General features: G+C 49.2%; 2 protein-coding genes across 6 annotated transcripts in view; one reads left to right on the top strand and one right to left on the bottom strand.

Moving 5' to 3' along the window:
• The window catches only part of shld2 (shieldin complex subunit 2), a 22281-nt gene extending 7693 nt beyond the window's left edge, over positions 1-14588 (bottom strand). For 2 of the 5 annotated variants that reach the window (XM_075473376.1, XM_075473412.1), the window contains exons 1-6: positions 14002-14588; positions 11698-11935; positions 8538-9481; positions 999-1149; positions 808-906; positions 534-728 (exon numbers count right to left, since the gene is read on the bottom strand). In XM_075473376.1, coding sequence (XP_075329491.1) covers positions 534-728; positions 808-906; positions 999-1149; positions 8538-9481; positions 11698-11935; positions 14002-14088 — 1714 coding nt within the window. In that variant the 5' untranslated portion in view covers positions 14089-14588. Of the gene's footprint in view, positions 1-533; positions 729-807; positions 907-998; positions 1150-8537; positions 9482-11697; positions 11936-12270; positions 13905-14001 lie in introns of those variants that run through there. The other 3 variants (XM_075473385.1, XM_075473403.1, XM_075473395.1) reach the window with 3 other exon arrangements.
• LOC142388315 (glutamate dehydrogenase, mitochondrial-like) lies at positions 13999-26738 on the top strand. The gene is made up of 13 exons (XM_075473424.1): positions 13999-14535; positions 15660-15740; positions 15845-15900; positions 17646-17709; positions 19255-19349; positions 21218-21397; positions 21697-21834; positions 22050-22187; positions 22265-22345; positions 22438-22561; positions 23758-23849; positions 23919-23981; positions 25907-26738. The coding sequence occupies exons 1-13, from the start codon at positions 14145-14147 to the stop codon at positions 26024-26026; spliced, it is 1623 nt and encodes a 540-aa protein (XP_075329539.1). The 5' UTR covers positions 13999-14144; the 3' UTR covers positions 26027-26738.

Here is a 26738-nt window from a genome sequence, read left to right as displayed (position 1 = left end):
ACAGAAGGAAGCTAGCAAAGAACAGAAGGATGCTAGCAGAGAACAGAAGAAAGCTAGCAGAGAACAGAAGGAAGCTAGAAAAGAACAGAAGGAAGCTAGCAGAGAACAGAAGGAAGCTAATGGAGTACAGAAGGAAGCTAGCAGAGAACAGAAGGAAGCTAGCAGAGAACAGAAGGAAGCTAGCAGAGAACAGAAGGATGCTAGCGGAGAACAGAAGGAAGCTAGCAGAGAACAGAAGGAAGCTAGCAGAGAACAGAAGGACGCTAGCGGAGAACAGAAGGAAGCTAGCAGAGAAAAGAAGGAAGCTAGCAGAGAACAGAAGGAAGCTAGCAGAGAACAGAAGGAAGCTAGCAGAGAACAGAAGGACGCTAGCAGAGAACAGAAGGAAGCTAGCAGAGAACAGAAGGAAGCTAGCAGAGAACAGAAGGAAGCTATAAATAAACTCGTGTCCTGACCCTCGCCGTGTTAGACTGCCCTGCTCCATACCAGAAGACGTGTTATAGCTCCGCCCCCTGTGAGTGTCATGGACTCACCTGGACTTATGTGTGCGTGCGTGACGCGCAGCAGGGCGTGAACCAGGCTGTTGACCTGCAGCGCCCTCAGGTTGGCGTAGGGGAGTCGGCTCAGGTTCTGCGGGCAGCGATGGGGCAGAGACGCCAACAGGGGGCGCCGTTCCCGCACAAAACTACACAGAGTGCTGAGCGAGCGAGCATTAACATGGTGGGTGACTAAACAAAGAGAGAGAGAGAGACAGGTAGGTAAGTGGGCGGGCACACCTGAGAGGAGGGGGCTCCTGATTGGTCCTACCTGGTGAGGTGGAGGCGTGTCCCAGGTTGAGCAGTTTGCTGCTGAAGGTGGACTGAAGCACCGTCTCTCCTCTCCACCTGTCCTCACTCACCTGCAGGCCTGATCCCAGACAACAGAAACACACCTGTCAACCTGTCCACCAATCAGAGCCCGGCACACCTGAGTCACGGGTAAACCACCCAGCTGCGTACCTGTGATCAGCAGGATGTCTCCAGGACTCACAGTCAGCGCCCAGAACGCCGCCCGCCGCCACAGCACCACCTTCATCTCACCGTTTGACTGGTCCAGCACCACAATGGAGGCCAGAGGGACGGAGGTCCCGGCTGAGGGGCCCGACTTCACCTGCAACCAGCAAACACCTGTCAGACCTTCACCTGCAACCATCAAACACCTGTCAGACCTTCAACCATCAAACACCTGTCAGACCTTCACCTTCAACCATCAAACACCTGTCAGACCTTCAACCATCAAACACCTGTCAGACCTTCACCTTCAACCATCAAACACCTGTCAGACCTTCACCTGCAACCATCAAACACCTGTCAGACCTTCACCTGCAACCATCAAACACCTGTCAGACCTTCAACCATCAAACACCTGTCAGACCTTCAACCATCAAACACCTGTCAGACCTTCACCTTCAACCATCAAACACCTGTCAGACCTTCAACCATCAAACACCTGTCAGACCTTCACCTTCAACCATCAAACACCTGTCAGACCTTCACCTGCAACCATCAAACACCTGTCAGACCTTCACCTGCAACCATCAAACACCTGTCAGACCTTCACCTGCAACCATCAAACACCTGTCAGACCTTCAACCATCAAACACCTGTCAGACCTTCAACCATCAAACACCTGTCAGACCTTCAACCATCAAACACCTGTCAGACCTTCAACCATCAAACACCTGTCAGACCTTCACCTGCAACCATCAAACACCTGTCAGACCTTCAACCATCAAACACCTGTCAGACCTTCACCTTCAACCATCAAACACCTGTCAGACCTTCACCTGTAACCATCAAACACCTGTCAGAGCTTCACCTGTAACCATCAAACACCTGTCAGACCTTCACCTGCAACCATCAAACACCTGTCAGACCTTCACCTGCAACCATCAAACACCTGTCAGACCTTCACCTTCAACCATCAAACACCTGTCAGACCTTCACCTTCAACCATCAAACACCTGTCAGACCTTCACCTGCAACCATCAAACACCTGTCAGACCTTCACCTTCAACCATCAAACACCTGTCAGACCTTCACCTGCAACCATCAAACACATGTCAGACCTTCACCTTCAACCATCAAACACCTGTCAGACCTTCACCTTCAACCATCAAACACCTGTCAGACCTTCACCTTCAACCATCAAACACCTGTCAGACCTTCACCTGTAACCATCAAACACCTGTCAGACCTTCACCTGTAACCATCAAACACCTGTCAGACCTTCACCTGTAACCATCAAACACCTGTCAGACCTTCACCTGTAACCATCAAACACCTGTCAGACCTTCACCTGTAACCATCAAACACCTGTCAGACCTTCACCTGTAACCATCAAACAGATGTCAGACCTTCACCTGTAACCATCAAACACCTGTCAGACCTTCACCTGTAACCATCAAACACCTGTCAGACCTTCAACCATCAAACACCTGTCAGACCTTCACCTGTAACCATCAAACACCTGTCAGAGCTTCACCTGTAACCATCAAACACCTGTCAGACCTTCACCTGTAACCATCAAACACCTGTCAGAGCTTCACCTGTAACCATCAAACACCTGTCAGACCTTCACCTGTAACCATCAAACACCTGTCAGACCTTCACCTGTAACCATCAAACACCTGTCAGACCTTCACCTGTAACCATCAAACACCTGTCAGACCTTCACCTGTAACCATCAAACACCTGTCAGACCTTCACCTTCAACCATCAAACACCTGTCAGACCTTCACCTTCAACCATCAAACACCTGTCAGACCTTCAACCATCAAACACATGTCAGACCTTCACCTGTAACCATCAAACACCTGTCAGACCTTCACCTGCAACCATCAAACACATGTCAGACCTTCACCTTCAACCATCAAACACCTGTCAGACCTTCACCTTCAACCATCAAACACCTGTCAGACCTTCACCTTAGACCATCAAACACCTGTCAGACCTTCACCTGTAACCATCAAACACCTGTCAGACCTTCACCTTCAACCATCAAACACCTGTCAGACCTTCACCTTCAACCATCAAACACCTGTCAGACCTTCACCTGTAACCATCAAACACCTGTCAGACCTTCACCTGTAACCATCAAACACCTGTCAGACCTTCAACCATCAAACACCTGTCAGACCTTCACCTGTAACCATCAAACACCTGTCAGACCTTCACCTGTAACCATCAAACACCTGTCAGACCTTCACCTGTAACCATCAAACACCTGTCAGACCTTCACCTGTAACCATCAAACACCTGTCAGACCTTCAACCATCAAACACCGGTCAGACCTTCACCTGTAACCATCAAACACCTGTCAGACCTTCAACCATCAAACACATGTCAGACCTTCACCTGTAACCATCAAACACCTGTCAGACCTTCAACCATCAAACACCTGTCAGACCTTCACCTGTAACCATCAAACACCTGTCAGACCTTCACCTGTAACCATCAAACACCTGTCAGACCTTCACCTGTAACCATCAAACACCTGTCAGACCTTCACCTGTAACCATCAAACACCTGTCAGACCTTCACCTGTAACCATCAAACACCTGTCAGACCTTCACCTTCAACCATCAAACACCTGTCAGACCTTCACCTGTAACCATCAAACACCTGTCAGACCTTCACCTGTAACCATCAAACACCTGTCAGACCTTCACCTTAGACCATCAAACAGATGTCAGACCTTCACCTGCAACCATCAAACACCTGTCAGACCTTCACCTGTAACCATCAAACACCTGTCAGACCTTCACCTGTAACCATCAAACACCTGTCAGACCTTCACCTGTAACCATCAAACACCTGTCAGACCTTCAACCATCAAACACCTGTCAGACCTTCACCTGTAACCATCAAACACCTGTCAGACCTTCACCTGCAACCATCAAACACCTGTCAGACCTTCACCTGTAACCATCAAACACCTGTCAGACCTTCACCTGTAACCATCAAACACCTGTCAGACCTTCAACCATCAAACACATGTCAGACCTTCACCTGTAACCATCAAACACCTGTCAGACCTTCACCTTCAACCATCAAACACCTGTCAGACCTTCACCTGTAACCATCAAACACCTGTCAGACCTTCACCTGTAACCATCAAACACCTGTCAGACCTTCACCTGTAACCATCAAACACCTGTCAGACCTTCACCTGTAACCATCAAACACCTGTCAGACCTTCACCTGTAACCATCAAACACCTGTCAGACCTTCACCTTCAACCATCAAACACCTGTCAGACCTTCACCTGTAACCATCAAACACCTGTCAGACCTTCACCTGTAACCATCAAACACCTGTCAGACCTTCACCTGTAACCATCAAACACCTGTCAGACCTTCACCTTAGACCATGAAACAGATGTCAGACCTTCACCTGCAACCATCAAACACCTGTCAGACCTTCACCTGCAACCATCAAACACCTGTCAGACCTTCACCTGCAACCATCAAACACCTGTCAGACCTTCACCTGTAACCATCAAACACCTGTCAGACCTGCAACCATCAAACACCTGTCAGACCTTCACCTGTAACCATCAAACACCTGTCAGACCTTCACCTGCAACCATCAAACACCTGTCAGACCTGTAACCATCAAACACCTGTCAGACCTTCACCTGTAACCATCAAACACCTGTCAGACCTTCACCTGCAACCATCAAACACCTGTCAGACCTTCACCTGTAACCATCAAACACCTGTCAGACCTTCACCTGTAACCATCAAACACCTGTCAGACCTTCACCTTAGACCATCAAACAGATGTCAGACCTTCACCTGCAACCATCAAACACCTGTCAGACCTTCACCTGTAACCATCAAACACCTGTCAGACCTTCACCTGTAACCATCAAACACCTGTCAGACCTTCACCTGTAACCATCAAACACCTGTCAGACCTTCACCTGTAACCATCAAACACCTGTCAGACCTTCACCTGTAACCATCAAACACCTGTCAGACCTTCAACCATCAAACACCTGTCAGACCTTCACCTGTAACCATCAAACACCTGTCAGACCTTCACCTGTAACCATCAAACACCTGTCAGAGCTTCACCTGTAACCATCAAACACCTGTCAGACCTTCACCTGTAACCATCAAACACCTGTCAGACCTTCACCTGTAACCATCAAACACCTGTCAGACCTTCACCTGTAACCATCAAACACCTGTCAGACCTTCACCTTCAACCATCAAACACCTGTCAGACCTTCACCTTCAACCATCAAACACCTGTCAGACCTTCAACCATCAAACACATGTCAGACCTTCAACCATCAAACACCTGTCAGACCTTCAACCATCAAACACCTGTCAGACCTTCACCTGTAACCATCAAACACCTGTCAGACCTTCACCTGTAACCATCAAACACCTGTCAGACCTTCACCTGTAACCATCAAACACCTGTCAGAGCTTCACCTGTAACCATCAAACACCTGTCAGACCTTCACCTGTAACCATCAAACACCTGTCAGACCTTCACCTGTAACCATCAAACACCTGTCAGACCTTCACCTGTAACCATCAAACACCTGTCAGACCTTCACCTTCAACCATCAAACACCTGTAACCATCAAACACCTGTCAGACCTTCACCTTCAACCATCAAACACCTGTCAGACCTTCACCTTCAACCATCAAACACCTGTCAGACCTTCAACCATCAAACACATGTCAGACCTTCACCTGTAACCATCAAACACCTGTCAGACCTTCACCTGCAACCATCAAACACATGTCAGACCTTCACCTTCAACCATCAAACACCTGTCAGACCTTCACCTTCAACCATCAAACACCTGTCAGACCTTCACCTTCAACCATCAAACACCTGTCAGACCTTCACCTTCAACCATCAAACACCTGTCAGACCTTCACCTGTAACCATCAAACACCTGTCAGACCTTCACCTGTAACCATCAAACACCTGTCAGACCTTCAACCATCAAACACCTGTCAGACCTTCACCTGTAACCATCAAACACCTGTCAGACCTTCACCTTCAACCATCAAACACCTGTCAGACCTTCACCTGTAACCATCAAACACCTGTCAGACCTTCACCTGTAACCATCAAACACCTGTCAGACCTTCACCTGTAACCATCAAACACCTGTCAGACCTTCAACCATCAAACACCTGTCAGACCTTCACCTGTAACCATCAAACACCTGTCAGACCTTCAACCATCAAACACATGTCAGACCTTCACCTGTAACCATCAAACACCTGTCAGACCTTCAACCATCAAACACCTGTCAGACCTTCACCTGTAACCATCAAACACCTGTCAGACCTTCACCTGCAACCATCAAACACCTGTCAGACCTTCACCTGTAACCATCAAACACCTGTCAGACCTTCAACCATCAAACACCTGTCAGACCTTCACCTGTAACCATCAAACACCTGTCAGACCTTCACCTGTAACCATCAAACACCTGTCAGACCTTCACCTGTAACCATCAAACACCTGTCAGACCTTCACCTTCAACCATCAAACACCTGTCAGACCTTCACCTGTAACCATCAAACACCTGTCAGACCTTCACCTGTAACCATCAAACACCTGTCAGACCTTCACCTTAGACCATCAAACAGATGTCAGACCTTCACCTGCAACCATCAAACACCTGTCAGACCTTCACCTGTAACCATCAAACACCTGTCAGACCTTCACCTGTAACCATCAAACACCTGTCAGACCTTCACCTGTAACCATCAAACACCTGTCAGACCTTCAACCATCAAACACCTGTCAGACCTTCACCTGTAACCATCAAACACCTGTCAGACCTTCAACCATCAAACACATGTCAGACCTTCACCTGTAACCATCAAACACCTGTCAGACCTTCAACCATCAAACACCTGTCAGACCTTCACCTGTAACCATCAAACACCTGTCAGACCTTCACCTTCAACCATCAAACACCTGTCAGACCTTCACCTGTAACCATCAAACACCTGTCAGACCTTCACCTGTAACCATCAAACACCTGTCAGACCTTCAACCATCAAACACATGTCAGACCTTCACCTGTAACCATCAAACACCTGTCAGACCTTCACCTTCAACCATCAAACACCTGTCAGACCTTCACCTGTAACCATCAAACACCTGTCAGACCTTCACCTGTAACCATCAAACACCTGTCAGACCTTCACCTGTAACCATCAAACACCTGTCAGACCTTCACCTGTAACCATCAAACACCTGTCAGACCTTCACCTGTAACCATCAAACACCTGTCAGACCTTCACCTTAGACCATCAAACAGATGTCAGACCTTCACCTGCAACCATCAAACACCTGTCAGACCTTCACCTGCAACCATCAAACACCTGTCAGACCTTCACCTGCAACCATCAAACACCTGTCAGACCTTCACCTGTAACCATCAAACACCTGTCAGACCTGCAACCATCAAACACCTGTCAGACCTTCACCTGTAACCATCAAACACCTGTCAGACCTTCACCTGCAACCATCAAACACCTGTCAGACCTGTAACCATCAAACACCTGTCAGACCTTCACCTGCAACCATCAAACACCTGTCAGACCTTCACCTGTAACCATCAAACACCTGTCAGACCTTCACCTGCAACCATCAAACACCTGTCAGACCTTCACCTGTAACCATCAAACACCTGTCAGACCTTCACCTGTAACCATCAAACACCTGTCAGACCTGCAACCATCAAACACCTGTCAGACCTTCACCTGTAACCATCAAACACCTGTCAGACCTTCACCTGCAACCATCAAACACCTGTCAGACCTTCACCTGTAACCATCAAACACCTGTCAGACCTTCACCTGTAACCATCAAACACCTGTCAGACCTTCACCTTAGACCATCAAACAGATGTCAGACCTTCACCTGCAACCATCAAACACCTGTCAGACCTTCACCTGTAACCATCAAACACCTGTCAGACCTTCACCTTAGACCATCAAACAGATGTCAGACCTTCACCTGCAACCATCAAACACCTGTAAGACCTTCACCTGTAATCATCAAACACCTGTCAGACCTGCAACCATCAAACACCTGTCAGACCTTCACCTGTAACCATCAAACACCTGTCAGACCTTCACCTGTAACCATCAAACACCTGTCAGACCTTCACCTGCAACCATCAAACACCTGTCAGACCTTCACCTGCAACCATCAAACACCTGTCAGACCTTCACCTGTAACCATCAAACACCTGTCAGACCTGCAACCATCAAACACCTGTCAGACCTTCACCTGCAACCATCAAACACCTGTCAGACCTTCACCTTCAACCATCAAACACCTGTCAGACCTTCACCTGTAACCATCAAACACCTGTCAGACCTTCACCTGCAACCATCAAACACCTGTCAGACCTTCACCTTCAACCATCAAACACCTGTCAGACCTTTGAGGAAGCTGTTCTCCAATCACAGATGTGAGATTTTATCCAACATCTGGACTCACCTTGACCTCCTTCAGGTGACACGGGTGAACCACCACCACCAGGACAGAACACCGCAGCCCCGCCCTGTCACACCTGGACAGAGGTGTGGTCCTGGAGTCCTCAGAGAGTCGGGCTCTCTTACTGATGGGGGGCTCTGTGGGGGGGTGGTGGCCAGGTGTGGTTTCCTGGGAACAGAGAACGCCATCCGTGGTGGCCTGGAGGACGACGCCCCCTTCCTCCGCCCTCTGGAGGACGACGCCCCCTTCCTCCGCCTTCTGGAGGACGACGCCCCCTTCCTCCGCCCTCTGGAGGACGACGCCCCCTTCCTCCGCCCTCTGGAGGACGACGCCCCCTTCCTCCGCCCTCTGGAGGACGACGCCCCCTTCCTCCGCCCTCTGGAGGACGACGCCCCCTTCCTCCGCCTTCTGGAGGACGACGCCCCCTTCCTCCGCCTTCTGGAGGACGACGCCCCCTTCCTCCGCCCTCGGGCTTGGGCAGGCGTGGCTGAAGAGCTCGGCGGAGGCTCCAGGTGACGGAGGCGCGGGGCTGAACAGCTCTGGGGTGCTGGAGCAGACGGACGGAGGCGTTTGGGCGGGTTTGGTTTTCTCAGGGCTGGCTGCTGATTGGACGCCGTATCTACTTTTCAAGATCAAGGCCTGACTTAGAGTCCAGGTGCTCAGGTAATGAGTCCGAGGGGACAGAAGGGGGGCGGCGGGGGGCTGCTGCTGGTTGGGTCCAGGTCCAGGTTCTGGTTCTGGTTCTGGTTCTGGTTGGGCTGCAGGGAAACAGCTGTCCAGATACTCCTGAACTGAGGCCGAACACCGATCTTCCTCCTCAGCGTTGGACTCTTCCTCCTCAGCGTTGGACTCTTCCTCCTCAGCGTTGGACTCTTCCTCGGCCCGGTTGGGCGGTTCTGCCTCCTCACCCTCAGCTCTGGATGATCTCGCTTCTTCTGCCGGCTCCTCTGAAAGAGTGAAAATATTTCAGACTTCATACATCAGTTCAACTGAAAACCTTCTCATGTCAACAGCTGGTTAGTTTAACTCATTAATGGATGATCAGGTCCGGCAGGGCCCCCCCGCCGGATTGCGGAGCCCCGCCCCCCAGATGGAGGAGCTCCTCCCCCTGGATGGTGGAGCTCCTCCCCTAACTCTAAGCCCCGCCTCCCTCTGAAGGAAACTCCTTTCAGCCGCTCGTATCCACGACCTCCTTCTTTGGGTCTCTGCCCAGATCTGTGCCCACAGGTGAGGGGTGGAGCAAAGGTGGATAAAAGGTGGAGCAAAGGTGGAGCAAAGGTGGGGCAAAGGTGGAGCAAAGATGGAGCAAAGGTGGAGCAAAGGTGGGGCAAAGATGGAGCAAAGATGGAGCCAAGATGGAGCAAAGATGGGGGAAAGGTGGGGCAAAGGTGGAGCAAAGGTGGGGCAAAGGTGGGGCAAAGATGGAGCAAAGGTGGGGCAAAGGTGGGGCAAAGGTGGGGCAAAGATGGAGCAAAGGTGGAGCAAAGGTGGGGCAAAGATGGAGCAAAGATGGAGCAAAGGTGGGGCAAAGGTGGGGCAAAGGTGGGGCAAAGGTGGGGCAAAGATGGAGCAAAGATGGAGCAAAGGTGGAGCAAAGGCGGAGCGAAGATGGAGCAAAGGTGGGGCAAAGGCGGGGCAAAGGTGGAGCAAAGGTGGGGCAAAGGTGGAGCAAAGGTGGAGCAAAGATGGAGCAAAGGTGGGGCAAAGATGGAGCAAAGATGGAGCAAAGGTGGGGCAAAGATGGGGCAAAGGTGGGGCAAAGGTGGAGCAAAGATGGAGCAAAGGTGGGGCAAAGGTGGGGCAAAGATGGAGCAAAGGTGGGGCAAAGATGGAGCAAAGATGGAGCAAAGATGGAGCAAAGGTGGGGCAAAGGTGGGGCAAAGGTGGGGCAAAGGTGGAGCAAAGATGGAGCAAAGGTGGGGCAAAGGTGGAGCGAGGATGGAGCAAAGGTGGGGCAAAGGTGGAGCAAAGATGGGGGAAAGATGGAGCAAAGATGGAGCAAAGGTGGGGCAAAGGTGGGGCAAAGGTGGGGCAAAGGTGGGGCAAAGATGGAGCAAAGGTGGGGCAAAGATGGAGCAAAGGTGGAGAAAAGATGGAGCAAAGGTGGGGCAAAGATGGAGCAAAGGTGGGGCAAAGATGGAGCAAAGGTGGAGAAAAGATGGAGCAAAGGTGGGGCAAAGATGGAGCAAAGGTGGGGCAAAGGTGGGGCAAAGATGGAGCAAAGGTGGGGCAAAGATGGAGCAAAGGTGGGGCAAAGATGGAGCAAAGGTGGGGCAAAGATGGAGCAAAGATGGGGGAAAGATGGAGCAAAGATGGAGCAAAGATGGGGCAAAGATGGAGCAAAGGTGGGCCAAAGATGGAGCAAAGGTGGGGCAAAGATGGAGCAAAGGTGGGGCAAAGATGGAGCAAAGGTGGAGCAAAGATGGAGCAAAGGTGGAGCAAAGATGGAGCAAAGGTGGAGCAAAGATGGAGCGAAGGTGGAGCAAAGATGGAGCAAAGATGGAGCAAAGGTGGAGAAAAGATGGAGCAAAGGTGGGGCAAAGATGGAGCAAAGGTGGGGCAAAGATGGAGCAAAGGTGGGGCAAAGGTGGGGCAAAGATGGAGCAAAGGTGGGGCAAAGATGGAGCAAAGGTGGGGCAAAGATGGAGCAAAGGTGGGGCAAAGATGGAGCAAAGATGGGGGAAAGATGGAGCAAAGATGGAGCAAAGATGGGGCAAAGATGGAGCAAAGGTGGGGCAAAGATGGAGCAAAGGTGGGGCAAAGATGGAGCAAAGATGGGGGAAAGATGGAGCAAAGATGGAGCAAAGATGGAGCAAAGATGGAGCAAAGGTGGAGCAAAGATGGGGCAAAGATGGAGCAAAGATGGAGCAAAGATGGAGCAAAGATGGAGCAAAGGTGGGGCAAAGGTGGAGCAAAGATGGAGCAAAGATGGAGCAAAGATGGAGCAAAGGTGGAGCAAAGGTGGAGCAAAGATGGGGCAAAGATGGAGCAAAGATGGAGCAAAGGTGGAGCAAAGGTGGAGCAAAGGTGGAGCAAAGATGGAGCAGCAACCTGAAAGCTTCTCAGCTCCGTCTTCACCACGACGGACCTCCGCTGGGGGTCCCTGTTGCCTCACCTGTTGCCTCACCTGTTGCCTCACCTGTTGCCTCACCTGTTGCCTCACCTGTTGCCTCACCTGTTGCCAACCTGAGGCGGCCCTCCCTCCAGGTGAGCTCCAGTTGGGTCCATCCATCAGGGGCACGATCCTCTCCCTCCATCCCGGCTTCAGGCACCGAAGGTGGGGCAGAGGACGGAGAAGGAGCCCCGAGGAAGACGTGGATCTTTGGGCGCTCGCACATGGCGCCTGCTGCAGGGCCGGAACAGACGGGAGAGTCCACAGGGCCGGATCTGAGCTGTGGCACCTGGGGGGGCAGAGATGGCAAACATGTTGGTTTGAATGTTGTTCCATCCATCCATCCATTTTCAGTCTAAACTTAAAGGTTTTGGTGATAAATAAATAAATAATAATAATAATAATAATAATAATAATAATAATAAATAAATAATAATAATAATAATAATAATAATAATAATAATAATAATAATAATAATAAATAATAATAATAATAATAATAATAATAATAAAAAATAATGTCCCTAAAAGGCTGCAGTGACTTCATAAGAAGCTGCTTAAAGGACCCGGGGCCACATTGTTTCTAACCCTCCCTGAACAAAAGTGTAAGAAGTTTAGTTTTACCTCTAAGAAATGTTTGTTTGACAGGGAGCAGAGAGCTGAGAGGCAGACACATGTAAGGACCATCAGCTCTAAGTTTAGCAGGAGACATTTAACACCCGCTCATTACACCACAAGCTGCTTTTAATCTGACTCTTTTTTTAGAAGAAATAAATTCCTGCTGCTTCACTCTGAGGAGGTTAGAAAGATAAATCCCACCCGTTAAATATTCGTTCAAACTGAAATATTTCAAGTTTGGTGAATGAAAAGGTTTTTTAATTCAAGTTTGAATATTTTTTGTCAGGTTTTTCATAAATTTTATTGAGATAAATGTTTTATTTGTTTGTGCAACAGTAAAAAAATGTTTTTTTCTGAGTCACTCTTTCATTTTATCAGGAACAACTTTTGTGATTTTTAATTTTTAGACATTATGTTGAATTATTTGACACTTTTTCCACATTTACAACCGGTTTAAAACCAGAAAGTCAAACAATTACAAGTAAAATGTGTTTAACCGCAATTATTTCTGTAAATTATTTATCTGAAGAGTTATTAATGGTCTTTATTTAAGCTATTATCTAAAACTACACATCTAGGCTTGGATTCATGAGTTTAATGGCACCAAACTGAAGTTTGAACAAAATTTATAAATTATATGGAGATATTTGTTATTTGATGAATTTAGTCCGTTTAAGAACAAGATTTAAGAATAATTACAGATCTAAAGTAGTTTCTGCACTTTCTGCAGTGTTCTCATGCTGTTTATGCACTTAGAAAGATAAAAGATCAAATAAAAGCTTAATTGAACTAGTATTTTATAATTTATGACTGAACGAACCGTCTCTTGTGATCGTGTCTTTACATTTTTCTGCAGTCAAGACACAAACAAGACTGTTATGTTAATGTCATTACTGACATGATCATAATAGATACATAAACAAATAAATCACAAAATTAAATCAAGATTTCAGAAGGTTGAAGTTTTTAACTTAAATCTGGTCACTTTTCTTTTCCAACTTTTTTTTGTTTCTCTCAAAACTATTCTATTTAAATTGCTTTGTTTGGGTCCTTTCTATTATTACTATCTCTATATATACCCAAGGTGTTTGTTTGGTTTTTATTTCATTTTACTTTCTATATACCCAAGTTGTTTGATTTCTTTTATTTTACTTTCTATATACCCAAGGTGTTTGTTTTGTTGTATTTTACTTTAACACCTGCGTACCAAAGGGGTTTGTTTCATTTTTATTTTACTGTCTGTATACCCAAGGTGTTTGTTTTGTTTTTAATTTATTTTATTTATTTATTATTACTTCTACTCTTTATGCTGGATGTGCCCTTACATTGCTGTTGACATAGAAAATTCAATAAAAATATGTTTGAAAGAATAAATCTGGTCACTTATTTTGAAGGTTAAGACCGGAAGCGTCCGTCGGCTAACTTCCGGCTGTTTAAGTGCTAGCTTTAAACCGCCACAAAAAACTTTGTCAAATATGTTAAAAAGAGTAAAAACATCCACGTCTGAGGTTAAACTTAGTGTCTGGAGCAGCTTTAACTCCCCTCAGAGCAACTCCGTGTCCTTTACGGACACTTTCACATCGTTTTTTAACGAGTTTTAACAGCTTTTCCAGCACCAACGCTAAGCTAAGCTAAGCTAAGCTAAGCTAAGCTATGCTACACAGCTCTCGTGCTCGTTCCGTTCCAGTTTTGCTGATTTAAGTGCACGCAGCTGCACGTGCACATGTTGTCACGCACCGCATGCGGAGGTGTAGGTTGACAGGAAGGGGCGGCAGGAAGGCGGAGCCGCCGCTGCGGCACAAACTTCTCTTTGCGCCGCTCCATTTCCTCGTCCTCCCGCACACTGTCCGCCGGACGCCAAACTTCCACAAACACAGAAAATGTACCGGTACTTCGGAGAACTGCTCACCCGGGGAGCGGGCGGCGTCCTGGCCGCCGCTGACGCGGCAGCCCCGGTGTCCGCCTCTCTGCTGCGGCACCGCGGCTACAGCCAGGCCGTGGACCGCGACGATGACCCCAACTTCTTCACCATGGTGGAGGGCTTCTTCGACCGCGGCGCCTCGATCGTGGAGGACAAGCTGGTGGAGGACCTGAAGACCCGGGAGAGCCCCGAGCTGAAGAGGAAGCGGGTCCGCGGGATCCTGCGGATCATCAAGCCGTGCAACCACGTCCTGAGCCTCAGCTTCCCGATCCGGAGGGACAGCGGAGAGTGGGAGGTGATAGAGGCTTACCGGGCTCAGCACAGCCAGCACAGGACGCCCTGCAAGGGAGGTGAGGACCGGGGCCGGGTCTGGGACCGGGGCCGGGTCTGGGGCCGGGGCCGGGGCCGGGACCGGGGCCGTAAACTCCAGAAATGAGCTGAAATCTATTCAGACTGTTTTATTCCAACCGGTTTATCAGGTTTATCAACCGGTTTATCAGGTTTAATGATGGGACACGACCCACTTTTTTTCTGAGTTTTATCCGAACCTTCCCAATCTTAAAAGTTTACTGTAGAAACACACAAAGTGCAGGGAGGAGGTCCACTAATCTGGACCTGAAGAATCTAAAAAAAACAACTTTATTCTAGGCCAAAGTTTTTCATCTAAACTGTGGAAAAAAGTCTTTGAAGTTAGAATGAAGCTTTCAGAGATCTGATCTGATCTAGAACGGTTCACAATCAGTTTGTTTTAAACACCAGAAATTAGCTGAAATGTATTCAGACTGTTTTATTCCAAACCTTCCCAATAAACAGCTTTAAAAGGTTTAATGATGGGACACAGACCCACTTTTTATCCAAACTGTCCCAAACCTAAAAGTTTTATCCGAACCTGAACGTGTGTTTAGCGTGTGTTTAAGGTGTGTGTGCTGAGGTTTCCTCCCCTGACAGGAATGCTGAGCGGCGTGCACACGGTGATGTCATCGCCCGTCTGCTGCCCTGTGGTCGGCTGCACGTGTTGGCGTGATGTCATCACCTACCTGAGCCGTGTTTGAACATGTTGGCAAACATCCTCCCACAGCTGGTTAGACCTGTTAAAGGTCCGACTGACGGGTTAAAGATGGAGGCAGGAACCAGTTCCGGTCCGTTCCGGTTCCGTATCGTCCTCCTTCCTCGGTTCCTGCTTCCTCGTTAAAGCTTTCTCTCGGAGAGGCTGAATTCTGTCGCTTTATTCAGGCAGATATGAGGAATACCTGGATGGAAAGATAAGAAGAGTCCTGATCAGCTTCACTTCTTTGTTTCCATGGAAACGGGAAACAGCTGCAGGGATTCACTGAAAGACATAAAGTGAATATTTGGTCTGAGTCTGGAGAACTGTTGCTCTAAAAGATCAGAAGAAGGTCCGGCTGCTCGTAGGATGTGAGACTTCTTCTTTGTTCAGTGCGTTTGGGTTTAATGAGCGCTGTTTGTGTTCCAGGTATCCGTTACAGCCCCGACGTGTCCATCGATGAGGTCAAAGCTTTGGCCTCGCTGATGACGTACAAGTGTGCCGTCGTTGGTGAGAACACAAACGCACTCATGATGCCTCACCGGGAACCTTAGCTGAGCTGAAACCGGTTCTGATCCCAATGTGAAGCTGTTTGTTGTGTGAATCTGTTCCAGACGTCCCGTTTGGTGGAGCCAAAGCCGGAGTGAAGATCAACACGAAGAACTACTCGGTAAGTTCTGACACAACATCTGGCTGACGTGTCACACACTCAGGGGGAAGATGGACAGATACAGAGTTCCTTCAGGAATACTTTGGTAAAGGTTGATACTTCATGTTTTATGCTCCTTTTTATCAACATCTAAAAAACATTTGTCACGTTTAAAGTGAAATGTTTTTTGGACATATCGCTCTGTTCTAACTGCTCTAACTTCATAATGTCATTTTTTCTTATCGGTTCCTCGATTCATCGATTCCCTAAAACAGTGATACTCACTATTTATGTCACTAAGAGCCACATTGGCAGCAAAATCAAGGGAAGAGCCACTTTTACCACAACATACTAAAGTCCCCTTTAGTAAATATGCATTTCTACATATGAAACATCCCACAGAAAAAGCAACAACACAGCCAATACATTTTCAATTTAGACCACATTTACCTTAATACTGGGATGAGTCCTCGACTTTCTTCATGTTGTATTTGTAGTTTGTTGTTGTAATCATAGTGAGACATTCAGGATGAGCATGGTTTTTGGGCTGATTTTTGCTTTTTTAAATAAAAACCGACCCATGGTGCCTGCATCTCGCACTGGCTAAAGGAGTTATCGTGCGCTGGCTAAAGGAGCTAGCGTGCTCTGGTTAAAGGAGCTAGCGCGCGCTGGTTAAAGGAGCTAGCGTGCTCTGGCTAAAGGAGCTAGCGCGCGCTGGCTAAAGGAGCTAGCGTGCTCTGGCTAAAGGAGCTAGCGCGCGCTGGCTAAAGGAGCTAGCGCGCGCTGGCTAAAGGAGCTATCGCGCTCTGGCTAAAGGAGCTATCGCGCTCTGGCTAAAGGAGCTATCGCGCTCTGGCTAAAGGAGCTAGCGCGCTCTGGCTAAAGGAGCTAGCGCGCTCTGGCTAAAGGAGCTAGCGCGCTCTGGCTAAAGGAGCTAGCGTGCTCTGGCTAAAGGAGCTAGCATGCTCTGCGGTCAAGTGTGACGGTGGTTTAAGCGGGCTGCGTTGCCAGGTTTAACAGTTCCCCCTTTAGGAAACACCATTAAGCCTTAATTAATACTTAATACAAATACTTAAGACTGTGTGTTATTTGAAAAAATGTATTGTTACCATATTGTTATAAGCTACAATGCGAGTGCGAGCCGCCAATTAGAGCTTGAGGAGTCGCGCAATGAGTATCTCTGCCCTAAATAATCATTTTCTGCAGCCCGACTGTAACCTGAGTTTAACCCTCAGAGTTCATGAGGGGACAAAATCTGGTTCCTTCATTTCCAGGAAGTCTTTAAAGCTTGGTGTGCAGTTAAAACACTCAGACACACTCTGAGGAAACGCTGAGCCATCAGCTGGCAGAGAAACACCAGGACTCACGATGACTCAGCCACACACGTGCACAACGTGCACACGTTTGGTAAATGTTTGCGTGACCTTTGCTCTTCTGGGAAAGCACATCAGTGCCTGACCTCTGACCTCTGACCCCTTTCATGAAGGAATGAACTTCAGTTTGAACATGTAAGGAGGCAGGGAAACAGAACAAGGATAAACTTCAGCTTTGATTTTCAAAAATGATGATAATAACTTTATTTAAGCTTTTAAAAGTTTATAAAGTGCTTTGACAGACCAGCTGGAGACAAACCGTTAAGGATCAAAGAAACGGGGAGTAAAAGTTAAAATGTTAAAACTAATCAATAGTTAAAGTTCTTTAACTGTGACAGGATGCTGCATCTGAGGCTGAGTCCTCTGACCTTCAGTGTAACTCTGTGGTTTCAGGACACCGAGTTGGAGAAAATCACCAGGAGGTTCACCATCGAGCTCGCCAAGAAAGGCTTCATCGGTGAGTCAACACATCAGGGATTTAAGGGCGTTACCTGCCGGGTGATGAAGTTTTTACCCACCTGAGGAGGAGGAGCCTGAGGCCCCATCCACACGTAGCCGGTATCTGCTAAAACGAATATATTTTTCTACGTTTGGACCTGTCATCCACATGAAAACGCATAAAAACGCATCGTAAACGAATGTTTTTAAAAACTCCGGGCAAAGTGAAGATTTTTGAAAACTCCGTTTATGCAGCTGCGTGTAGACAGAGATAACCGGAGATTTGCGTTTTCGAACGTCACAATATGCGCCAAAACAACAACAAATCTGCTTTAAAGTCTAAAGTGCGACCTTTGTTTACTGAAGAAGCATGGATGCCTTGAGAATTGTAGTGGTTATTATTGTGCAGGCGCTGTTACTGCCTTGATTTTACACGCCCAAGTCGTACTCCCAGAGGAATGGCGTGACAATTTCGCATGTCCCGGTCCTCACTCCTGTCGCTGTCGGAATTATTACGTCCTCATTTCGAGGGGCAGTCCACTGTCATGCGATCACCTGTCAGTGTGCAAAAAGTTGCGTGCACACTTTATTATTTAGCTGACAAGGGCAGATTGCGCTAAACAGCAAATGCATTTGGGTTGTCAAGACAGGTGAAAACGCAGATGTTCAGTTATGTGTGGAAGGTGTTTTTTCCAAAACGAGGTAATGTGGATACAGATTATTTTATAAACGGAGGGGGGGAAACATTCGGTTTTAAAAATACCCGGCTACGTGTGTACATAGCCTGAACCTGTCGGAGCTCGTCCTTCTGAAAGGTTTCTCCTCAGAGACGAGTTCACAGCAGCTTCGATCGTCATAGTTACAGTCAACGACCTTTGTGTTTCTGACCAAAACGAGACGAAAGCTGAAGAAAAAGACTTTACGAGGACCGACAGTCCAGATCCAAGCAGAATTAAAGCTCCAAACGTTTTATAAGCAGGTGTGGCGTCCAGGCGTCGGCCTCCCGGCATCTAAGCTAACTTTAGCCGAGCATTAAATTAGCATTGTTTAGCGTTAGTTTAGTTTAAATTTACTTCCAAGAGTTGTTTTGTCAAAAGAAGAGGAACTAACTAGGTGAAACAATGGATGTAACACCGACAATAACCATCAGTGCCAAGCATCCAGAACATTTCAAAGATATTCAAAAAATATCTCAAAAATGGGAAAAACTAACAAAAAAACTATGTTCCCACCCTGGCCAAAAGGTGGCACTTTCTATGTAGAACAGCGTCTGGGATAACGTAGAAGTGGCCGTTTAGATGGCGACGCCACCATGTGTGGAGTCTGAGATGCAGACATGCTCATGGTAAATATCAGCGTGTAGGGGAGAACTTCCTGTTTCATGGCGAATGAAAGACCTTCAACAGGAAGTCAGCGGATCAATGAAAGCGTGAAGATGGAGCAGAACCAGATGGAGCAGAACCAGGAGCTCCGGTTCCGTTCGCCGCCTCCTCGTTTATCTGCCGTCTGTCACATGAAATCCCCTCTGAGGTTTGTAGAAACCGACTCTCTCGATGCGTTTCAGGGCCCGGCATCGATGTTCCTGCTCCTGACATGAGCACCGGCGAGCGGGAGATGTCGTGGATCGCCGACACCTTCGCCACCACCATGGGACACTACGTGAGTCTGAGACGAGTTCAGCTGGTGAAACCTGCGGAGCGGCGAAACTTAATCTATGAAGCAGCAAACGGACACGTTTTAGATTTAAAAAGTGTTTTAAGTCTGATAAACACGATATTTTACTGAAGAGCTAATCTAAGGGAGTAGAATAAAAATATTCAAATTAATATTTCAAACCCTGGCACGGAGTGGTGGACTTAGGGTTAGGGCTATGGCCCTGTGACCCTTAAGGTTAGGGCTATGGCCCTGTGACCCTTAAGGTTAGGGCTATGGCCCTGTGACCCTTAAGGTTAGGGTTAGGGCTATGGCCCTGTGACCCTTAAGGTTAGGGTTAGGGCTATGGCCCTGTGACCCTTAAGGTTAAGGTTAGGGCTATGGCCCTGTGACCCTTAAGGTTAGGGTTAGGGCTATGGCCCTGTGACCCTTAAGGTTAGAGTTAGGGCTATGGCCCTGTGACCCTTAAGGTTAGGGTTAGGGCTATGGCCCTGTGACCCTTAAGGTTAGAGTTAGGGCTATGGCCCTGTGACCCTTAAGGTTAGAGTAAGGGCTATGGCCCTGTGACCCTTAAGGTTAGAGTAAGGGCTATGGCCCTGTGACCCTTAAGGTTAGAGTTAGGGCTATGGCCATGTGACCCTTAAGGTTAGAGTTAGGGCTATGGCCCTGTGACCCTTAAGGTTAGAGTTAGGGCTATGGCCCTGTGACCCTTAAGGTTAGAGTTAGGGCTATGGCCCTGTGACCCTTAAGGTTAGGGTTAGGGCTTTGGCCCTGTGACCCTTAAGGTTAGAGTTAGGGCTATGGCCCTGTGACCCTTAAGGTTAGAGTAAGGGCTATGGCCCTGTGACCCTTAAGGTTAGAGTTAGGGCTATCGCCCTGTGACCCTTAAGGTTAGAGTAAGGGCTATGGCCCTGTGACCCTTAAGGTTAGAGTTAGGGCTATGGCCCTGTGACCCTTAAGGTTAGAGTTAGGGCTATGGCCCTGTGACCCTTAAGGTTAGGGTTAGGGCTATGGCCCTGTGACCCTTAAGGTTAGGGTTAGGGCCCTGTGACCCTTAAGGTTAGGGCTATGGCCCTGTGACCCTTAAGGTTAGGGTTAGGGCCCTGTGACCCTTAAGGTTAGAGTTAGGGCTATGGCCCTGTGACCCTTAAGGTTAGGGCTATGGCCCTGTGACCCTTAAGGTTAGGGTTAGGGCTATGGCCCTGTGACCCTTAAGGTTAGGGTTAGGGCCCTGTGACCCTTAAGGTTAGGGTTAGGGCTATGGCCCTGTGACCCTTAAGGTTAGGGTTAGGGCTATGGCGCTGTGACCCTTAAGGTTAGAGTTAGGGCTATGGCCCTGTGACCCTTAAGGTTAGGGCTATGGCCCTGTGACCCTTAAGGTTAGGGTTAGGGCTATGGCCCTGTGACCCTTAAGGTTAGAGTTAGGGCTATGGCCCTGTGACCCTTAAGGTTAGGGTTAGGGCTATGGCCCTGTGACCCTTAAGGTTAGAGTTAGTGCTATGGCCCTGTGACCCTTAAGGTTAGAGTTAGGGCTATGGCCCTGTGACCCTTAAGGTTAGGGTTAGGGCTATGGCCCTGTGACCCTTAAGGTTAGGGTTAGGGCTATGGCCCTGTGACCCTTAAGGTTAGAGTAAGGGCTATGGCCCTGTGACCCTTAAGGTTAGAGTTAGGGCTATGGCCCTGTGACCCTTAAGGTTAGGGTTAGGGCTATGGCCCTGTGACCCTTAAGGTTAGAGTTAGGGCTATGGCCCTGTGACCCTTAAGGTTAGGGTTAGACTATGTAGGAGGTAAGGGGTCTAATTTAGTTTTGGGGGAAATTACCATAAAGCTCTCCAGGTCTTCCTCATTTGCCTCTTTTTGTTCTTCTTCGTCAGGACATCAACGCTCACGCCTGCGTCACCGGGAAGCCCATCAGTCAGGGAGGGATCCACGGTCGGATCTCCGCCACCGGCCGCGGCGTCTTCCACGGCATCGAGAACTTCATCAACGAGGCGTCCTACATGAGCCAGCTGGGAATGAGTCCCGGCTTCCAGGACAAGACCTTCGTCATCCAGGTACGCCAACGATGCTCGAACCGAGCTGGTCATGTGACCCTGAGGCAGGAGATGACATCACAGCCCAGAAACCCTTTGATCCGATTGATGAATGAAGCGTCCGTGATGAGTAGAGCTGACACGATTTCTCCAGAAACTGACCCGACTGCTGGTTCCCTGCGTCAGTCGGACTCCTTCCAGAAGACCGAAGACACAATCGTTAAAACTATTATTTGAACGTTTGTTCCAAACTCTTCTGACGTGAGAAATCTGTGACTGGTTAAGCCTGTGGGCTAATTTGCCCTCTGCTGTGTCTGCAGGGTTTCGGTAACGTGGGTCTCCACTCGATGCGTTACCTTCATCGCTTTGGAGCGAAGTGCGTCGGAGTCGGAGAAATGGACGGAAACATCTGGAACCCCAAAGGGATCGACCCAAAAGAGCTGGAGGACTACAAACTGGTCTGTACTGAAATGGGTTTCTGCCATTGAAAATCCTCCCACATCCAAGTCCTTTATTATGTTGCTTTACTAACCTCTGACACTGATTGGTTGAGCTGTTGGCGGGTGGAGGCGGGTTGTAGCCTGACATATTTGGGAGAAACTGGTCTGTGATGACGATCGATAAACAAACGGCACGGAAGGTTGCTCAGTTTCACAAATGTGTTCGTCTCCAGGCCAACGGCACCATCGTCGGTTTCCCGAACTCGACGCCGTACGAAGGAAACATCCTGGAGGCCGACTGCGACATCCTGATCCCCGCCGCCAGCGAGAAACAGCTGACGAAGAGCAACGCGCACAAGATCAAGGCCAAGGTGACCTTAATCAGAGATGTGGTTCTAGGTTTAGGTTCACGGCCGGTAAACTGACCCCGAGTCTGTGTCACCGTCAGATCATCGCAGAGGGCGCCAACGGGCCGACCACGCCCGAGGCCGACCGCATCTTCCTGGAGAGGAACATCCTGGTGATCCCGGTCAGTGGGCCGTAGTGCCGTTAGAAACCGTGGGCAGGTGTGGTTACCATGGTTACCGGCTGCAGCTGTTAACGCCTCCTCTGTCTGCTCAGGACATGTATCTGAACGCCGGCGGCGTCACCGTCTCCTACTTCGAGTGGCTGAAGAACCTGAATCACGTCAGTTACGGCCGACTCACCTTCAAATACGAGCGGGACTCCAACTACCACCTGCTGAGTGAGTCCGACTCACCCTTTTTAGTTTTAGTTTAGGTTTTTAGTATTGGAAAGGCATCAAGGACCTGTAGTGATGCAACTTGAATAAAAGGACTAAATAACACACAAGTACCCCCAATCAGATTAAAATTAATGGGAAAAGTACCACAAAGTACATTAAACGACAAAACCATAATAGCAAGATCTGCCAGCCAGTCTGCCTCTGAAAGCTGAGGGATGGCATGTCCCTTCCTCACACAGAACTGAATCTCCTCTCTCAGGTCCCAGAAGCTCTTCAGCACTTCTCCCAGACTCAGCCACCTGACGGCTGTGTGGTAGCTTAGGTCACGGTGGTCAGTCTCAGTTTCTAAAAGTGAAACGAACTGTCTATGATTCAGTGCCCTTGATCTGATAAAGTTAACAGTTTTAGTTACAACATCAACAACGTGATTCACTTGTAACACTGACTTGCATAACACTTCCTCCGTGATTCTGAAGTCTGCATTGATCCCGCGCATGAAGATGAGCAGCTGGGCAGCGCCCCGTATATCACAGCTCTCATCCAAAGCCAGGGAAAAGTACCCAAAGTCATTCACGCTGTCTTTCAGTTTTAGCAGCAGGTTTTTCGTCCTCAATCCTCCTCGTTACGGTGCGGCGGGAGAGGGAGACGTTCTCAAAAGCGTCTTTTTTCTCGGGACATATTAGCGCAGACGAGTCCACCAAACACTCCTTAATAAACTCTCCATCAGAGAAGGGTTTGCTCTTTCTAGCAATCTTGTGCGAAATAACAAAACTTGTCTTGACTGCAGCACCTCTGGATAGCAAGCGTTTTGTAAAAAGTGTTTGTGTTGCTCGCCAAGCTGCAATCTCAACAGATGCCTCAGCTGCGCGCTCTTTCTCTGAAAAGTTATTGTATTTCTCCCCGTGTTTAGTCACGTAGTGACGGTAGATAACCCTAACCCTTACCGTGACCCTAACCCTACCCTTACCGTGACCCTTACCCTTACCGTGACCCTAACCCTACCCTTACCGTGACCCTAACCCTAACCCTTACCATGACCATAACCATGACCCTTACCGTGACCGTAACCCTAACCCTTACCGTGACCCTAACCCTAACCGTGACCCTAACCCTAACCCTTACCGTGACCCTAACCCTAACCCTTCGCCCGCCGGGTCCCAGAACTTTCCGGTTCTGATGCTCTGTCTTCTCCACAGTGTCGGTCCAGGAGAGTCTGGAGAGGAAGTTTGGAAAACACGGCGGCGCCATCCCCGTCGTCCCCACCTCTGAGTTCCAGGACCGCATCTCGGTGAGTCCACGGCGCGCAGGTACTCTTCCTCCTCCTCATCATCACGGCTAACATGTGCTGCGGTTTCAGGGAGCGTCTGAGAAGGACATCGTCCACTCCGGCCTGGCTTACACCATGGAGCGCTCTGCACGGGTAACGCACACCAACCACCTGTAACATTAGGACCATTACATTAGGACCGGCCATAACATTAGGACCACCTGGGTCTGACTGGGGCCCTCGTACAAACCTACGCATATATGTGCTCCGACTGCTCTCAGGTGGGAGAATCAGAGGCTTTCCTGACAGCTGAAGCTAACGGCTGCTCTGGAGTTTTTCACCTGTTAGCACAGCCCGTGGTGCGTTCAGGTACCGGGTTCCAACATGGACCCAGGCTGATGCACAAGTGATGACAGTGTTTGTATAACAGCTCTGGCTTAAGACTGCTGTGGGAGCTTCTGGGTTTGATTTGTTGTAGATCAAGAATAGGTTTCCTCTCTGGTGGCCGTTCAGTTTCTTTTGTTTTTGTTTTACCTGGGAAGCTTCTGCTCCACCATGAGCTGTAACCTTACCGTGGTGGTGGTGGTGGTGGTGGTGGGGGGGGGGGGGGGTTGCGTGCACCAATGAGTCTGGGAGCTATGTTGCCCGGGGCTTTAAGCCCCTCGTAGGGTCACCCAAGGTAAACAGATCCTACATGAGGGACCAGACAAAGACAGCTCGTAAAACCCCCTAAGATGCATAAAATGATTGGACAACACGTTTCTTTGCCCGTACGCGGGTCACCGGGGCCTCCTCCTGGAGCAGGTGTGGGCATACTTATTGCCCCCCGGCTGTGCGCCTGTACATTGGGGTTTACCCCGGTGGACGAGAGGGTAGCCTCCCTCCGCCTTAGGGTGGGGGGACGGGTCCTGACTGTTGTTTGTACTTATGCACCGAACAGCAGTTCAGAGTACTCAGACTTTTTGGAGACTCCCTCGTCCTGCTGGGGGACTTCAATGCTCACGTGGGCAATGACAGTGAGACCTGGAGGGGCGTGATTGGGAGGAACGGCCCCCCCCGATCTGAATCAGAGTGGCGTTCTGTTGTTGGACTTCAGTGCTCGTCACGGACTGTCCATAACGAACACCATGTTCAGGCATAAGGGTGTCCATATGTGCACTTGGCACCAGGACACCCTAGGCCGCAGCTCGATGATCGACTTTGTGGTTGTATCGTCAGACTTGCGGCCGTATGTCCTGGACACTCGGGTGAAGAGAGGGGCGGAGCTGTCAACGGATCACCACCTGGTGGTGAGTTGGCTCCGCTGGTGGGGGAGGAAGCCGGTCAGACCTGGCAGGCCCAAACGTATTGTGAGGGTCTGTTGGGAACGGCTGGCGGAATCCCCTGTAAGGCGGAGTTTCAACTCCCACTTCCGGCAGAGCTTCAGCCATGTCCCGAGGGAGGTGGGGGACATTGAGCCCTAGTGGGCCATGTCCCGGGGGAGGTGGGGGACATTGAGCCCTAGTGGGCCATGTCCCGGGGGAGGTGGGGGACATTGAGCCCGAGTGGGCCATGTCCCGGGGGAGGTGGGGGACATTGAGTCCGAGTGGGCCATGTTCCGTGCCTCCATTGTTGAGGCGGCCGACCGGAGCTGTGGCCGTAAGGTGGTCGGTGCCTGTTGTGCTGAAGAAGGAGTCCTATCGGGCCTTTTTGGCCTCGGCCGCGGTAAGACCCAGGACACGTTGGGAGAGACTGTGTTTCTGGCCTGGGAACGCCTCGGGGTCCCCCCAGAAGAGCTGGAGGAAGTGGCCGGGGACAGGGACGCCTGGGTTTCTCTGCTAAAGCTGCTGCCCCCGCGACCCGATCCCTGGAGAAGATGATGGAAGCTTCTGGTTCTCCAGCCTGAGAGCATCAGAGCTGCATATCGACCCATTTTAAAAATGAATTCATTCAGAAGTATTCTTGTAAACAACTTGATTAGTAAACGTTGCTCTGAAACCAATCCAATCTCCCCAACCCTCACCCATCTCCCCCACCCTCACCCGTCTCCCCCACCCTCACCCGTCTCCCCCACCCTCACCTGTCTCCCCCCATGGCAGCAAATCATGCGAACAGCCAACAAATACAACCTGGGTTTGGACCTGCGGACGGCGGCGTACGTCAACGCCATCGAGAAGGTGTTCAGGGTTCACAGCGACTCCGGCCTCATCTTCACATAAACTGTTACCCCCCACCTGTTACCCACCTGTCTGTTACCCCCCCCTGCTGTTACCCACCTGTCTGTTACCCCCCACCTGTTACCCACCTGTCTGTTACCCCTCACCTGTTACCCACCTGTCTGTTACCCCCCCACCTGTTACCCACCTGTCTGTTACCCCCCACCTGTTACCCTCCTGTCTGTTACCCCCCTCCGTTTACCTCCTTTGGTTCTGTCTGCAGACGGTAACAAACCGAGTTAAATGGCGGCTCTAACGCAGCCTTCTGATTGGCTGTTCTGCTGCTTTCTGCACACTTTAAGCTTTAATTTTTACACACAAACTCTGACCAAAAGTTTACGGACACTCATTCACAAACTGATCTCAGATGAGTCTTATGGTATGGTGTGTTATAAACCACTAAAGCTCAGAATTATGTTTGGAAGTGAATGAACAAAACGTCACTTTGTTACTTTAGACTTTATGGCTGTAAACAAAGAGGCTCCAGGAGCTTAATGGGTGACGTTGTTTGGAGCTAAATAAGTTCACCTGCATCCAATCATCACTGATTCATCGTGTCTGATTTCTGATTTATTTTTATTGTATATCATTGACTTCTAAAAGTTGGATGTTTACATATTTCTGGTCACACTTCCTGTATAAGCTCATTGAAAAGTGCCTCAAGACTGTAGCTTTTACATTTACTCTGTTACTTTATTAAAGGGCTGTTCTGGTG

The sequence above is a fragment of the Odontesthes bonariensis genome, chromosome 2 (genome assembly GCF_027942865.1).
Source record: "Odontesthes bonariensis isolate fOdoBon6 chromosome 2, fOdoBon6.hap1, whole genome shotgun sequence".
Lineage (NCBI taxonomy): Eukaryota > Metazoa > Chordata > Actinopteri > Atheriniformes > Atherinopsidae > Odontesthes > Odontesthes bonariensis.
Note: the sequence above shows the minus strand (reverse complement) of the source record. Positions and strands in the feature narration are given on the sequence as shown.